This window comes from Ceratina calcarata, unplaced genomic scaffold (assembly GCF_001652005.2).
Source record: "Ceratina calcarata isolate Rehan_Ccalc_2016 unplaced genomic scaffold, ASM165200v1 scaffold90, whole genome shotgun sequence".
NCBI classification, from domain to species: domain Eukaryota; kingdom Metazoa; phylum Arthropoda; class Insecta; order Hymenoptera; family Apidae; genus Ceratina; species Ceratina calcarata.
In genome coordinates this window covers 409,331-422,652 of record NW_017180369.1, presented here as the reverse complement: position 1 = coordinate 422,652, position 13,322 = coordinate 409,331, and the positions used below count along the sequence as shown (strand labels likewise).

Sequence of the window (13,322 nt, the reverse complement as noted above, 5' to 3'; positions counted from 1 at the left end):
TATGTAACTCATTAAATATCGAAATTAGAAGAAGAATGCACTATTTTTAATTATAGGAAATGCGGTTTTCTAATGTTACATAAACTTTTGGGATTTACTGTATAGCCAATACATCCTTAAGCGAGACTTCAATAAAATTGATCATCCCCCCATTAAGTTTCTGGGATCGATTATTTCGGAAGAATCGCACAAAGAATAAATCTGTTCTTTTAATTACAAGTGTCGTTCTGATCGTGTTACAGCATCGTATCACGATGTCACGGGCCATTCTGCAAGACTCGCCGAACGCGGCTTTAGACAAAACCCTGTTGAGCAAGTATTTCGACCTGCCACAACCGCAGGACAGGATTCAAGCGAAATACATCTGGATCGATGGCACCGGCGTTGGTATGCGAAGTAAGACCAGGACGGTCGAATTCATCCCGGAACATCCGAAACGTTCGTATATCTTTCACGCTAATTAAATCCCGATTTAAATACTAATCTCATTCACGTGCACTCTAATGCGATTTTGAACGCTACGTTACGATAGAAAATGTTAAGGATACCACTCAGTTTCCTGTCTACTGTAACACGCAATATTATTCATCTCTGTTCTATCCTATCCATTTAAATCTTCGAGGATAACCCGGGAGACCTGATGCTCGAAAACGTAATAAGCATTCGTATCTCGAAACGTTCGTCCTCTATTCATTCCTCTTTCTCATGTACCATTTTCGACTCGTACATGCGACTCGAGCGTACTACGCGCAGAATATTAAACAGCTATGAGATTCAACGTGGAAAACAGTCCGCGATGAAAATATTTGTTACTTCCGCGAACACCGTCCATCATTATTCATGACGTTCGACGTACGTTACAGAACCATTAACGTCTGCGTAGTAGTCAAAGGAATCTTTTACGCGCGTAGAGATATTCATTAGCCACTCGCTATTTTTTAATAATCGCTAGAGGAATTTCAATAAACGATCTGTTTATAATTTTCAGAACTGCCGATATGGACGTACGACGGGAGCTCGACGTATCAAGCGGAGGGAACGAACAGTGAGATCTACCTGTGCCCGGTGGCGATCTACAACGACCCGATCCGTCGCGGTAACAACAAGCTGGTGCTCTGTGACACTTACTACAGTGACATGACTCCGACCGCGGCGAACAAACGTTACAAATGTAACCAGGCGATGGAGGCCGTGAAGGATCACGATCCGTGGTTCGGGATCGAGCAGGAGTTCACCTTCCTCGACTTCGACGGCAGACCGCTCGGCTGGCCGAAGAACGGTTTCCCCGGACCGCAGGGACCTTACTACTGCGGCGTGGGTGCCGACAAAGTGATCGGTCGCGAGATAGTCGAGGCTCATTATAGAGCTTGTCTGTACGCCGGCGTTAAGATCGCCGGGACGAACGCAGAGGTGATGCCTTCCCAATGGGAGTTCCAGGTCGGTCCCTGCAGCGGGATCTCCGCCGGCGACGATCTGTGGATAGCCAGATTCCTGCTGCATCGCATCGCCGAGGAGTACGGAGTGATAGTGACTCTGGACCCGAAACCGGTCGACGGATCGTGGAACGGTTCCGGGGCCCACACCAATTTCTCGACGAAAGCGATGCGAGCGGAGAACGGCATCGCCGAGATCGAGAAGGCGATCGACAAGCTGAGCAAGCATCACCTGAGGCACATCCAGGCGTACGACCCGCGCGGAGGAAAGGACAACGAGCGACGTCTCACCGGCACGTGCGAGACGAGCAGTATACATGATTTCAGCGCCGGTGTCGCGAATCGTACCGTCAGTATTCGCATACCCCGTGCGGTCGCCGAGGAGAAGAAGGGCTACTTCGAGGACAGAAGACCTAGCAGTAACTGCGATCCTTACTCCGTGACCAACGCTCTGGTCCGTACGTGCATTCTGAACGAGTAAGGGAGCTTCGCCGGGAAAGAGGATTTGGACGAGATATTTTTTAGTACAATAGCGGTTGTACCTTCGTCGAATTTATTCCGCGGATATCTTTAATAGAAATCTGCTCGAAGCCGTAGATAAGAATGATTACTTTTAGTTTAAACAAATACGTTTCAATGAACCGTCGCGTATCGAGCGATTTACAGTTTGATATGTTTCGAGAGTACGCTGAGATCGATTATAATTGCATAGATATGTACGTAGAGAAAATTATTTTTAGGCCGTTTCCCGTGCACGTAGCGTCAATGCTTCTTACGTCTACCTATTTAATCGTGGCAACCGCGACAATAAGAGTATCGCTTATCGTATCCTTTAACGTTTAACACCCGTAACCGCCGCGATCGAAAGAGGAATGAAAAAGAAACGTAAGTACGAATCTGTTGAACGAACGTCGACGTCGCATTCCTCCAATCGAGTTTTACGAACAGCTCGCATGCAAGGAGTCATTCGATCACGTTAACGCCTCGGTGAACTTGAAGCGTTATCGATTTAGAACATCGATGGTTATTTGCGGTTTTCTTTCTCGTGGGTGAACGCGATAATTTCGCAAGAGCTAAACGACAGGGTCGCGAACGTTCAATCATCTGTCCCGGATTCGCGCGAGGTCGTACGTATATTTTGTCGAGATGCGCTAAGATTTACGAGATTGCCTGTTCCATAATAAAATAAACCAGGGGAAAGAAATGTGTACATGTTAAAACGTGGCAGACGACTTCGTAATAAATAAATGTAATACCTCTTACGGTACTTTGAGATGTTAAAGGGTACCATAATTGACACGTTGTTATGATAATACTAATCTTCGATTGAACTGGGGCACAAGGATTTTTGGTAAGATCTTAAAAATCATCTAGCAAGCGAATTCGTCGAACTGGAAATCGCGAGAATTTTCAAACAACTATTCGAATTTAAGGAGTGTACGGACATCAGTATGCATAATCACCATAGATAGATAGATAGAAGAATTAGATGTACATGGTGTATTTTCATATTTGTATGGTATATTTTCATATTTGTATTTTCTATGCTGACCTCTTCAATATAATTGTATACCGTGACCATTCTTGGTACTGGTCATCGTTGTTGTTGTTATGATAATAAAAAGCAAAATTTTTCATCGAGATTGAATCGGTGTACTTTCATTGGGACAAGTGAGGTAACAGAATACTTTAAACGTAATCGTGGTAATGACGCGAGATAACTATGAGTATTCGCGCCGGTCTCGAATTCTATGAATCAACCCCCGTGATCAGGAAGAGATGAAATCAATTTATATACATGTACATAGGATACGTCGATGATAGACAAAATACAAATCGTTTATACTTGTACCGTCTGGAATCGTTCCTAACTCGTAAACGGCACTCCTTTTACGAATTTCCTGTACCAAAGATACGCCGTGGCAGCCGACAGACAATACCACGTGAGACTGTAATTAAAGTGCTCGTTTCTCAGCTCCACTTTCGTTTGACCGCCTATCGGATACCGATCGTAATTATTGTTAGAGATCAATTCGAGATATATAGGAGACGCATTTACTTTCTCAGCCATCGCGTTCACGTCTCTGAAAAATTGATGCTGCGTTTAGACTTGAATCACGGCGATATTCGAACCTACTGTTTCGATGTCCCCGCGTACCTATAATTCCATATATCGCTGTGCGGCCGATTTTTAGGAACGAACGGTGGCCTTCTCTCGTTTGGCCTCAAGATCCCGACGATCTCTACTTCGCCCTGCTGACTCTCCTGTCTTTTAGCCTGGCTTTTAAGCGATCTGGGAATCCACCCGCGATTTACCAAGATCGTCAAACTGCAAGACACATGCTTTGAGAAGATTCGGACTTATTGTGAATCATTCGCCAAGAAACTCACTCTCTATCTGCCAACTTAAAAGGGGTGATAACATTGTATCCCTTTTTCATTTCACTCGATGCAACGGGTACCTGTTTCCCTGTAGCAGGTTTGCCATCGATTAGCAAAGATCTGTGTCCGATAATGAACTCTTTGTCGTACAAATACGTTCCTCTCACCCTGACAGGATAATACTCCTTCGATTCCAATCCATCTGAACTAAATAAAATGATTCATTGTCCTCCCGGAAACGACACGAACTCATTACAAATCTTATTTCCTCTTACTTCTCTGGCAAGTCGATTGGCTCGTGATTGATACGAGTCTTTAATTTCTCTATTAAATCTAATTTCCATTTAAGCCTTTGAATCTGCCATGTACCAAGCGCGAACGCAGCTATTGGTATGCTCTATACATACGTACGAATTCTTTATAGCGGTTCTATTCACAATTAATTACTCTGACGCTGGTTCATGTCTCTTACCAAGAAACTATATTCGAGAATACCGGTTCCTTCCTTTTTATTCAGCATGTCTTCTTTCATCCTGCCTCTGTACGAATCGACGTTCCTCTTGTACGGTTTCTGTACATTGGTCAAATCTGACAACGATCGAGAGGATCGTTGCTTATTTAACAACTTGATAACGTTCACGTTTAACGGATTTCCTAATTTCGCACAGAGCTTATTAATCGCTGATCTCATTTTCGTAGACTTCCCTTTACTCGCCTTTACCCGAAAGGTTATGACAGATTATGTTATGAGCCGCTCTCTAGATCTCTAGGTTTATTATAGTGCGCAACGTGCGCAACCGTGCGCAATACCAGAAATGACGAGCGAAGGAGCGCTTCGAGCGCTTGTAGACGAATACCCTAGGCACCAGAGATGAAGAGAAAAAAAATGCGCAATCTCCCACTTCATCTCTGGCAATACACGTGCTCGTCCTGTGATCATCTGTGATCGACTAACTGCACGTGTCGCGTACCGTTAAAATCTATTCTAATTCATTATAGGATGCTCGAATTACGTTTAAAGCACTCTGTTACGTAGTTTTCAAAGGAATATTAAAATGTTGGTCGAACCGAAGTTGACGAACACGTCACCGGATTTCGGTAAACCACCCGAAGAACAGAACCCCGTAAATACTTCACGATCTGATTTTTTCGCTTTCACGGCCTAACGCGTTTCGATAATATTTTTATATATTTCAGTTACTACGAAGCTTGGGATCTCCACATACCGATTCTTTTAATTACATGTTGGAGGACGGTCTCTCCGAGGCTGTTAAAGAGAATCCACTTGTTTATATTCACCTACCGAACGAAGACAAGATAGCTCTTTGGATCGACGATGTATCCATCCATCAGCCTACCGTTCCATCCGGTACGATCGGCGTTAAGAGCCACAAAATTTATCCCACGGAATGTCGACAGAGAGGCTGTACTTACAAAGGAAAACTGACGGTCCGATTAGGATGGTCGATCAATAATAAAGTGCAGGAGGCTCTCGAAAGAGATTTAGGAGAGATCCCGATCATGATTAAAGTACGCAGCTAGAGCACTGTTTTGTGAACAATATTTTTAATCAGACGTCTAATAGATTCCGTTTAATGTTCAACGTTGCAGTCTAACAGATGCCATTTAAATAAAATGAGCCCGGCAGATTTAGTGGCTCATGGCGAGCACGAACAAGAATGGGGCGGATACTTCGTGATCAAAGGACTCGAAAGACTTATAAGAATGTTACTAATGACTAGAAGGAATTACCCGATCGCTATTAGAAGACCTGGCTGGAAGCAACGCGGTGTGCAGTTCAGCGATCTCGGTTTGCTTCTGAGGAGCGTGAGAAACGATAACACCACGTCTGTACGTGTCACAGAGCAATGTTCCTTTTTATAAATCTTATACCTACTTATCATACGTTCCGTAGAACAACACTTTACACTACGTTACCAATGGCTCCGCGAAACTGATGTTCACGTACAGAAAAGTTTTATACTACGTTCCACTGGTACTAATGTTAAAATGTTTGATGGACGTCTCGGATATTTTTATTTACAACGCGTTGACAGCCGGATGCGAGGAGGATCTCTATTACAAGGGTTGCATTTTGAACATGATGAGGGCGATACACCAAGAGGATCTGCATAGCCATGAGAAATGCAAAGCTTACATAGGAAGGATATTTAGAATCAAATTTTATGAACTACCGCAGGATGCCACCGACACGGACGTCTGTGACTTTATCATCAAGTAAGTACGATCGTTCTAACACCGGAGTAACTCCGAGTAACGCGTGGTTTTTACAGACACTGTATAGCCATTCATCTTGACAATCCGACGGACAAGTTCAATCTACTCGTTTTCATGACGAAGAAGCTGTTCGCTCTGGCGAATAATAAATGTGCCGTGGAAGGCGCCGATGCTGTGATGATGCAGGAGTGCTTACTGGGAGGTCATTTGTATTTGCAAGTATTAAAAGAGAAATTGTACGGTTGGCTGACCGGGTTGAAAATGGGTATCTTAAAGCGAGCGAGAAGCGCTGGCAATCGATACATTCTAAATCTACGTAAGTACTTCAATGATTCGATGCTTCGTTACTGTACGATTCAAACGATTTTCTCTGTACAGAGGAAATGTTGAACGTAATGAAACACGGGAATTCTCTGGAAGCGCAAATGGAGAACTTTTTGTCTACTGGAAACATCCGGTCCCCGAGTGGACTGGGATTGATGCAAAGCTCGGGACTCACGATCGTTGCCGAGAATATTAACAGGATGCGTTACATGAGCCATTTCCGTGCGATACACAGAGGCTCTTTCTTTCAAGAAATGAGGACCACAGAGGCTAGACAATTATTACCGGATGCCTGGGGTATGATACTTTAATATAAGAAACGTTTACCAAGTATATACTAAAAGATAAATGGCTATTACTGTGTCTATTCGATTTGATTCTAACAAAACGGAATTGTCGAAACAGGTTTCATCTGCCCTGTACATACGCCCGACGGTGCGCCCTGCGGCCTTCTAAATCATTTGACTATGAACTGCATCATTACAAAACATCCCGATCAGAAATTACTAGATAACATTCCTGTTATATTAATGAACCTTGGAATGGTCCCGCTGTCGATTGCTGACAATTGGAAGAACTCATACACCGTAATGTTGGACGGAAAATTAATTGGATTAATAGACGACAATATAATCGCGAGAGTGACCGACAAGTTGCGATTGTTGAAAATCAAAGGGAAAGAGGTACGTCCTATATCTCTAATATAAAGTCAACAGAGTTTTGAATTCGTTTCAATCTAGGTTCCGTACACGTTGGAAATAGCATTGGTACCAAAGAAAAGTGTACCGTCACAATATCCAGGATTGTATCTGTTCACGAGCGCAGCTCGCATGATGCGGCCAGTAATGAATTTAGCTGCCAAGAAGGTGGAATATATTGGGACGTTTGAACAAGTCTATTTAAACGTCTGTGTAACACCCGAAGAAGCTTACGAAGGGGTAATATACCGTCTTCCCTTTATTCGTTCATCGTTACCCTTATTTCGTCTATAAAAAAAATTGTGTTGCAGCTGACATCGCATCAAGAACTATCGAAGACAGCTTTTCTAAGTAATTTAGCATGTCTCATCCCGATGCCAGATTGCAATCAAAGTCCGCGAAACATGTATCAGTGTCAGGTACGACTGTTCGTCAAACCTTTTCCTTCCGTTCGAAAATCCTTGAATTATTCGATCAAATTTTTAGATGGGTAAACAAACTATGGGTACTCCGTCTCATACGTGGCAATTGCAATCGGAGACAAAATTATACAGGCTTCAAACGCCGGCTACACCTTTGTTTCGGCCGGTACATCACGACAAGATTAATCTCGATGATTTTGCCATGGGTACTAACGCGATAGTTGCCGTTATCTCTTACACGGTAAGCACGGAACGATGACCGATCTTTACGTTTAACTTTCACGCGTTCGCATTCGATGCAGGGATACGATATGGAAGACGCGATGATCATAAACAAGGCAGCGTACGACAGAGGTTTTGCCCATGGAATGATCTACAAGTCCGAGTTCGTAGATTTGAAGGATCAACAGAGTTACTTTGCTAGGAATCCCGATAAACCTGAACTCGCGGAGAAGCTAGATACCGATGGCCTTCCCATACCGGGTACAATTATTTCGGAGGGTGACCCATACTATTGGTAAGTTCATAATTCAAATATTTAATAATCCCTTCTGACGTCTCATTCCTTGTCACGAAACCTATATTTCAAATAGTTATTACGACGCGGATCAGTCTACGTACTCTGTCGGGAGATACCATGGAAAGGAGAATGCTTATATCGACACTGTGAAACTCTGTGGTACATTACATAGTAACGTTCCACGTAGAGCCTGCATCACATTTCGTATTCCCGTTAGTAATACTTTAGACGCGTTACAGACGGTGGACGAACGTATTTAATGTTAAACATTTCAGCGTAATCCAAGCGTCGGGGATAAGTTTGCCTCGAGGGCTGGTCAAAAGGGTATTTGCTCGCAGAAGTGGCCCGCGGAAGATTTACCATTCACGGAAACCGGCATGATTCCCGACATCGTGTTCAACCCTCACGGTTTCCCAAGTCGTATGACGATAGGTAAAAGAACGCGACGTACTTGCTTACATATTATACACACGAATATTAAAATGAGACGCGTACTCGATAGCTATGATGATCGAAGTGATGGCTGGAAAGTCGGCGGCCGTGCACGGGTTAGTGCACGACGCGACGCCATTCAGATTTAACGAGGACGATACCGCGGTCGAATATTTTGGGAAACTGTTGGAACGCGGTGGGTACAATTATTATGGAACAGAGAGAATGTACTCGGGTATAGACGGAAGAGAAATGACCGCCGATATTTTCTTCGGCGTGGTACACTATCAACGTTTACGGCACATGGTTTCGGACAAGTGGCAGGTTGGTACAAGAATCGCTTTAATATATTTTGTCAAGCTATCACAACCTCGATCTTTGTCCAGGTGAGAAGCACCGGACCGATCGACGTTCTGACGAGGCAGCCTATCAAGGGTAGAAGAAGAGGAGGCGGTGTTCGATTTGGAGAGATGGAACGAGACTCTTTGATATCTCACGGTTGCTCGTTTTTGCTGCAGGATCGTCTTTTCCATTGCTCGGACAAGACTACTGTAAGCTCGAGCATTCTAAATCTCGTTTATTCAAGGATCTGACGAAACGTTCAATTGTTTCAGACTTTGGTTTGCCAAAAGTGCGGAACGCTACTGGGACCGGTAATGGAGATGACTTTTAGCGCGACAGGAATACGAGATAGGACGCGATGCCGCCTCTGTGGCGATGATGAATCTGTCCGGGAAATCGACATACCGTACATATTCCGATACCTCGTGACACAATTGACGTCTTGCAACATCAATGTAAAATTATCGTTCGCAGAGAGATGAGTCGAACGTATTACTAGAATGTACTTTCCTCTAGCGATAATAATACTTTATTTTACCTAACATTCCATAAACACTTTACTTACAAATTCCATCAACACCACTTTCTACACTCGCCTCATTCTCCTCTTTGCAACATTTATGTACATTTCATTAGGGTTTACTGGATCCGATTAGAACGAACCGAACAGATTCGTTCGAATATGTAAATATATATATGTATATACCTATATACTGTTTTTTTTATCTACACGTAACTACAGACTCGGAACACGAAGGAATGTAACTTCTTTTAAACCGTGATTTTTCAATATCAAGATCGCGTTTTCTTTTTCCCTTAAGTATAACAATTCGTTCTTACCCGCGGTGTAAATCATTTGAACGTATAATATCTGAAGAAGGCAAAATGTACAAATATCAAGCCACACTTACAATCACGAGTCCTGTAACTCTGTCTAAGCTTTAGCCGGAACTTGTGCGCCAGGTTTAGCACCCGGTGCACCAGACGTTCCAGTTTGCTCTTTCTCCAACTGCTTCCCCAAGTACTCCCTGAAAATGAAATTAAATCAAACGCATCGAGAAAGCTCCGACAGCTTTCCTATGCGTTCAACCCGCTTACCAATTGTGCACCATCAGCTTCTGAACCGCGAGAAGAGCTTCGTATCTTACATTAGGATCTTCGTGGCTCAACAACTGCATGACTCGTTGTTTGCCACCAAGCTGTTCAATTATGCTATAGAAATTTAAAACGTTTAAGAAACCTCCTAAACAATTAGTAGAACGGGAACTGTAAAACATCGTTCTCGAACGTACTGTTTGCCACGTGGATAATGTCTAACGTATTCCCCTACATCGAAGCTGGCCACGCTGAGGACCAAGGGATCCTTGCTGGTCTCCAGTAAGTGCACCAGAATACGAAGGAGCTCGTAATTCTTTTCGTTCAGCCGACTGGCGTTCTCGCGCCAGAATTTGCCGGACTTGTGAACAGGAGACCACTCGAGGCGTCCGGATTTCACCTCGGTCGAATACTCGTCGAAGGAGCTCAAGTCTTGAACTGACGCTTGCAGTTTGTCGTTCAAAAATTCAATGTCATCGGTGATGTCTTCGTCATCGAATTTTCGTTGGCCGAGGATCGAAAGCTGTTTCAATACTTTGCACTGCACCATCGCGATGCAGTGTTCCTTGGCTACCTGTGCGTCTTCTACCTTCTCGATCAAGTTCTAAGAAACGTCGTGCGGGAGTTAAATAGGTTTCATAGATCCTGTAGATAACAGTACAGGAAGCAACTCACTCTGAATACTGCTAAGATAATACGAGTCACTTTCTCTTTGACAGAATCGCTCAGTATATCGGCTAGGATGGGAATAACGCTAAATCTAAAATCACGTTATTACTACAGCTTCGAATTTAAAGTACGTGTACTTGCACTATTATACGATACGTACTTGTTCATCTTTTCTGCGAGCAGTGGATTGAAGGTGAGCACCCATATGCAAAATATAAGCTGGTACTGCACTTGGAAGTTCACTCTGCCCGTTAGAACACTGAGCAGAGTGGAGATTCCGTCGACGGATACGAACGCGAAACGGTACTCGTCCGTGCGCAGCATCATTTGCAAGCAACGCGCCACGGACTGAATGTACTCGTTGTTCTGATCGAACAGGGAAAATCGTATATCAGAATAGAGTCGGGGGTTCAAAACGAATTATGTGTGTGCACAGTGAAACGAATATTTCATTTCTGGTACACGTGTGTTAAGAATAAAAAAGAATATTTTATGATAGTTACTTACGTATCACTTCGTTAAACTATTTTTAATTTCAATATATTTGGGACTCTCTTTATTTAGGGACAGGAAATCAGAGATTTTAGTCGTATTATTTAAGTTAAGACCAACCGGATTTTGCAGTTCGTGTAACTCGTGAGCCTCCTTGTCCGTAATGTGGCCTTGATCTACTCCCGCATTCAAATTCATGTTTTGCAGAGCCTCGAACTAAAATCCCGTGTGACTTAATTATCGTGATCTCATGTAATTCGTTATATACCCTTTACCACGGCGAAAGCAACATCAATCCTATGAATTGTAAGTCACGATCTCGTTCTAGTTAAGCGCGACTCGCCCTCCGATTGTTAGTGTGTCACTGATGGACCTTGACGCAGTTCGATGAGCTTAGTAATTGTTAATAGCGTATCGTGTAAGAGTTTTATATAGCGACACATTTGTTCAGATTAATGTTATGTTTGTCGATGCGTTATAATTCCGGAAATTTTATTAGACGTATAATATGAAGAGTGATGTCACTGTGCACACACATAACTATACTAATTCTAAAAGCTAAGCAACACATTCGCAGCTCGCGGTGGATTCGCATGTGGGATACATAATTCTTTAAATCTTATAAGTGAGACACTTACGCTTAGCTTCAGTTGATCCTTCAGCCACGTTAAGTAGAACTGGAGATCGGTCTTCTCCATCAAATCGTGGCTCCAACAAGCCAGCTTGGCAATGATCCTCGACGTCATATTCATTATGAAGCCGTCTTGTCTGTTCAAGAGATTCAGGAACGGTCCCCACACCGACTCCCGTTTACGATTCGAATGCTCTCTGAAGATCTCCACGCGGCTACGATCTTCCTGAGATACAAACTTTACTTTAATATTCCATACAGATAAATAAAATTCAAGTCACGAATTAATACGTACTTGAAGCATATCGTCGATCATCGTGAGGATGTATTGTATAGTTTGATCTTTTGAAACGTGGCCAAGTAGATTGAGGAAAGTCTTAGCAGCTTGATGAGGGTTTTCCTTCAGTTTCGCTTCCCTGACATGAGGATCACTTGTGTCGAAAGCAACTAGGAAATCGTAGTCTTCTTTAGATATCATTTGAGATCTATCAAATGGAAAATAATTGAAGATTTCACGACAGACTCTCACGTCAGAATCTAACGAAATGTGTTCTTACTGTTGATACGACTGCCAATTGGGTCTCTGATTTCTGATGTCAGCAGCTTGCTGTTGAAGTATGCTAGTTGCTGCTAGCATATCTAAAACATCGAAGATATCGTTCCTGATCACTGCTAATAATCATACTACACAGATATTCATAGCTGTGTATTTATAACGAAAGAGAAATGGTATCAAATCTAACCTACGAACCGATCGCAATGTTTAATAAGAATTTATAAAGCGATGTTTAGTACTGAATTTAAATATAGTTCGGAGTATTACAAGAAATATATAAAGAATCGACATGTTACAAGAGAAGAGAAATATCAATTGTTCTGTTGAAAATATATTGCTACATCGATTGACTGCTTATTTCATTTTGTTTTAAATCAGACGAACGTAATAAACGTGAACGTAAAAGCAGTAACAAGTCTTCGTAAACGATATAAACATATCGTATTATTGGGAGGGGCAATGACAGTATCAAGAAATAAGCATATTTCCAAATAATTACCTATCTTCTCCTCCGGCAGAGCCGGTATCATCTCTTTAATGCTCACACGTTCAACCATTTTCGTCGTCGTCTCTTGAAACTGATATATTTTTAGGTAACACTTCTCTTCGAGAATAGATGAAAGATCTGCGACAAGCAGATTCGCACCTCTTTCAGCTGATAGATCACAAGACCGAACCGAGTAACCAACCGTTATTGAAACTGCGACATTCCCTAGAGCTCCGCGTATACTACGCAGGACGTACGTGACGTGATCACGTGACACACCATATGACGTGCCCACGTGACGTCGCCATACGTCACGTCGACATTTCAAATTTGAAATTTCCGCAGCGTCCGCGGTTCATCTTCTAATTTTTAATAGAATTTGAAGAGAGAAATGTAATAATTCTTCAGAAAGAGTTTAAAGATCGGGTTTTCATTCCAGTTCTGACGAGGATGTAAAAGAACGGCGGTGAAAGATCTTCGCACCTCCGTTAATTAAAAGAGATGCAGGATGTCGCAGAATAATTTTCCTTCGAAGATGTAAGAGAGGGTAAATTTCTGAGTTGATTTCTTCTATTTTTTCTTCCGGTTAATACAGTAGAAA

The 13,322-nt window shown here is 42.7% G+C and overlaps 4 protein-coding genes across 11 annotated transcripts in view; 2 read left to right on the top strand and 2 right to left on the bottom strand.

The window, feature by feature from the left end:
* Gs2 (glutamine synthetase 2) overlaps nt 1-3,076 on the top strand; it is a 14,297-nt gene extending 11,221 nt beyond the window's left edge. Inside the window, exons 2-3 of the mRNA XM_018035362.2 lie at nt 243-438; nt 989-3,076. Coding sequence (XP_017890851.1) covers nt 255-438; nt 989-1,914 — 1,110 coding nt within the window. The 5' untranslated portion in view covers nt 243-254 and the 3' untranslated portion in view covers nt 1,915-3,076. The remainder of the gene's footprint in view (nt 1-242; nt 439-988) is intronic.
* The window catches only part of Surf1 (surfeit locus protein 1), a 21,165-nt gene extending 16,493 nt beyond the window's left edge, over nt 1-4,672 (bottom strand). For 5 of the 6 annotated variants that reach the window (XR_003389959.1, XR_003389958.1, XM_026818877.1 and 2 more), the window contains exons 1-5: nt 4,288-4,672; nt 4,091-4,212; nt 3,825-4,022; nt 3,592-3,762; nt 3,286-3,517 (exon numbers count right to left, since the gene is read on the bottom strand). Coding sequence is in view for 4 of the 6 variants with exons in the window: in XM_026818877.1 (XP_026674678.1) it covers nt 3,301-3,517; nt 3,592-3,762; nt 3,825-4,022; nt 4,091-4,212; nt 4,288-4,506 (927 nt within the window). In the remaining 2 variants the exon portion in view is untranslated. Of the gene's footprint in view, nt 1-2,934; nt 3,518-3,591; nt 3,763-3,824; nt 4,023-4,090; nt 4,213-4,287 lie in introns of those variants that run through there. The other variant, XM_018035369.2, reaches the window with a different exon arrangement.
* A 62-nt stretch (nt 4,673-4,734) lies between these two features.
* Nucleotides 4,735-9,333, top strand: RpI135 (RNA polymerase I subunit Rpl135). 2 transcript variants are annotated; one of them, XM_018035354.2, is made up of 16 exons: nt 4,740-4,939; nt 5,013-5,345; nt 5,427-5,666; nt 5,731-6,053; nt 6,110-6,369; nt 6,432-6,674; nt 6,783-7,060; nt 7,118-7,315; nt 7,387-7,494; nt 7,562-7,738; nt 7,800-8,014; nt 8,091-8,229; nt 8,293-8,449; nt 8,520-8,773; nt 8,836-9,000; nt 9,064-9,333. In XM_018035354.2, exons 1-16 carry the CDS (start codon nt 4,871-4,873, stop codon nt 9,271-9,273), a joined length of 3,369 nt encoding a protein of 1,122 aa, XP_017890843.1. In that variant the 5' UTR covers nt 4,740-4,870; the 3' UTR covers nt 9,274-9,333. The 2 variants fall into 2 exon arrangements, 1 of the variants encoding a protein (XP_017890843.1); XR_003389957.1 differs by lacking the exons at nt 8,091-8,229; nt 8,836-9,000; nt 9,064-9,333 and having other exon boundaries at nt 4,735-4,939; nt 8,520-8,607.
* On the bottom strand, nt 9,303-12,964 carry VhaSFD (V-type proton ATPase subunit VhaSFD). 2 transcript variants are annotated; one of them, XM_018035359.2, is made up of 10 exons: nt 12,734-12,964; nt 12,236-12,317; nt 11,974-12,163; nt 11,686-11,904; nt 11,168-11,263; nt 10,716-10,921; nt 10,562-10,646; nt 10,084-10,490; nt 9,890-10,003; nt 9,303-9,819 (listed from the first exon to the last, which is right to left on the bottom strand). In XM_018035359.2, the coding sequence occupies exons 1-10, from the start codon at nt 12,789-12,791 to the stop codon at nt 9,726-9,728; spliced, it is 1,551 nt and encodes a 516-aa protein (XP_017890848.1). In that variant the 5' UTR covers nt 12,792-12,964; the 3' UTR covers nt 9,303-9,725. The 2 variants fall into 2 exon arrangements, with proteins under 2 accessions (XP_017890848.1, XP_017890850.1); XM_018035361.2 differs by lacking the exon at nt 11,168-11,263 and having other exon boundaries at nt 12,734-12,963.
* Between the last annotated feature and the right edge of the window lie 358 nt (nt 12,965-13,322).

Bases quoted from the DNA above. Each gene is read 5' to 3' on its own strand.
- RpI135 (XM_018035354.2), top strand. From the start codon at position 4,871: ATGTTGGTCGAACCGAAGTTGACGAACACGTCACCGGATTTCGGTAAA. The intron at 4,940-5,012 runs GTAAATACTTCA...TATATATTTCAG, and splicing joins CACCCGAAGAACAGAACCCC to TTACTACGAAGCTTGGGATC. The intron at 8,774-8,835 runs GTTGGTACAAGA...ATCTTTGTCCAG, and splicing joins TGGTTTCGGACAAGTGGCAG to GTGAGAAGCACCGGACCGAT.
- VhaSFD (XM_018035359.2), bottom strand. From the start codon at position 12,791: ATGGTTGAACGTGTGAGCATTAAAGAGATGATACCGGCTCTGCCGGAG. The intron at 11,264-11,685 runs GTAAGTGTCTCA...ACGGGATTTTAG, and splicing joins AGGATCAACTGAAGCTAAGC to TTCGAGGCTCTGCAAAACAT. The intron at 10,647-10,715 runs GTACGTATCGTA...ACGTGATTTTAG, and splicing joins CTCGCAGAAAAGATGAACAA to ATTTAGCGTTATTCCCATCC.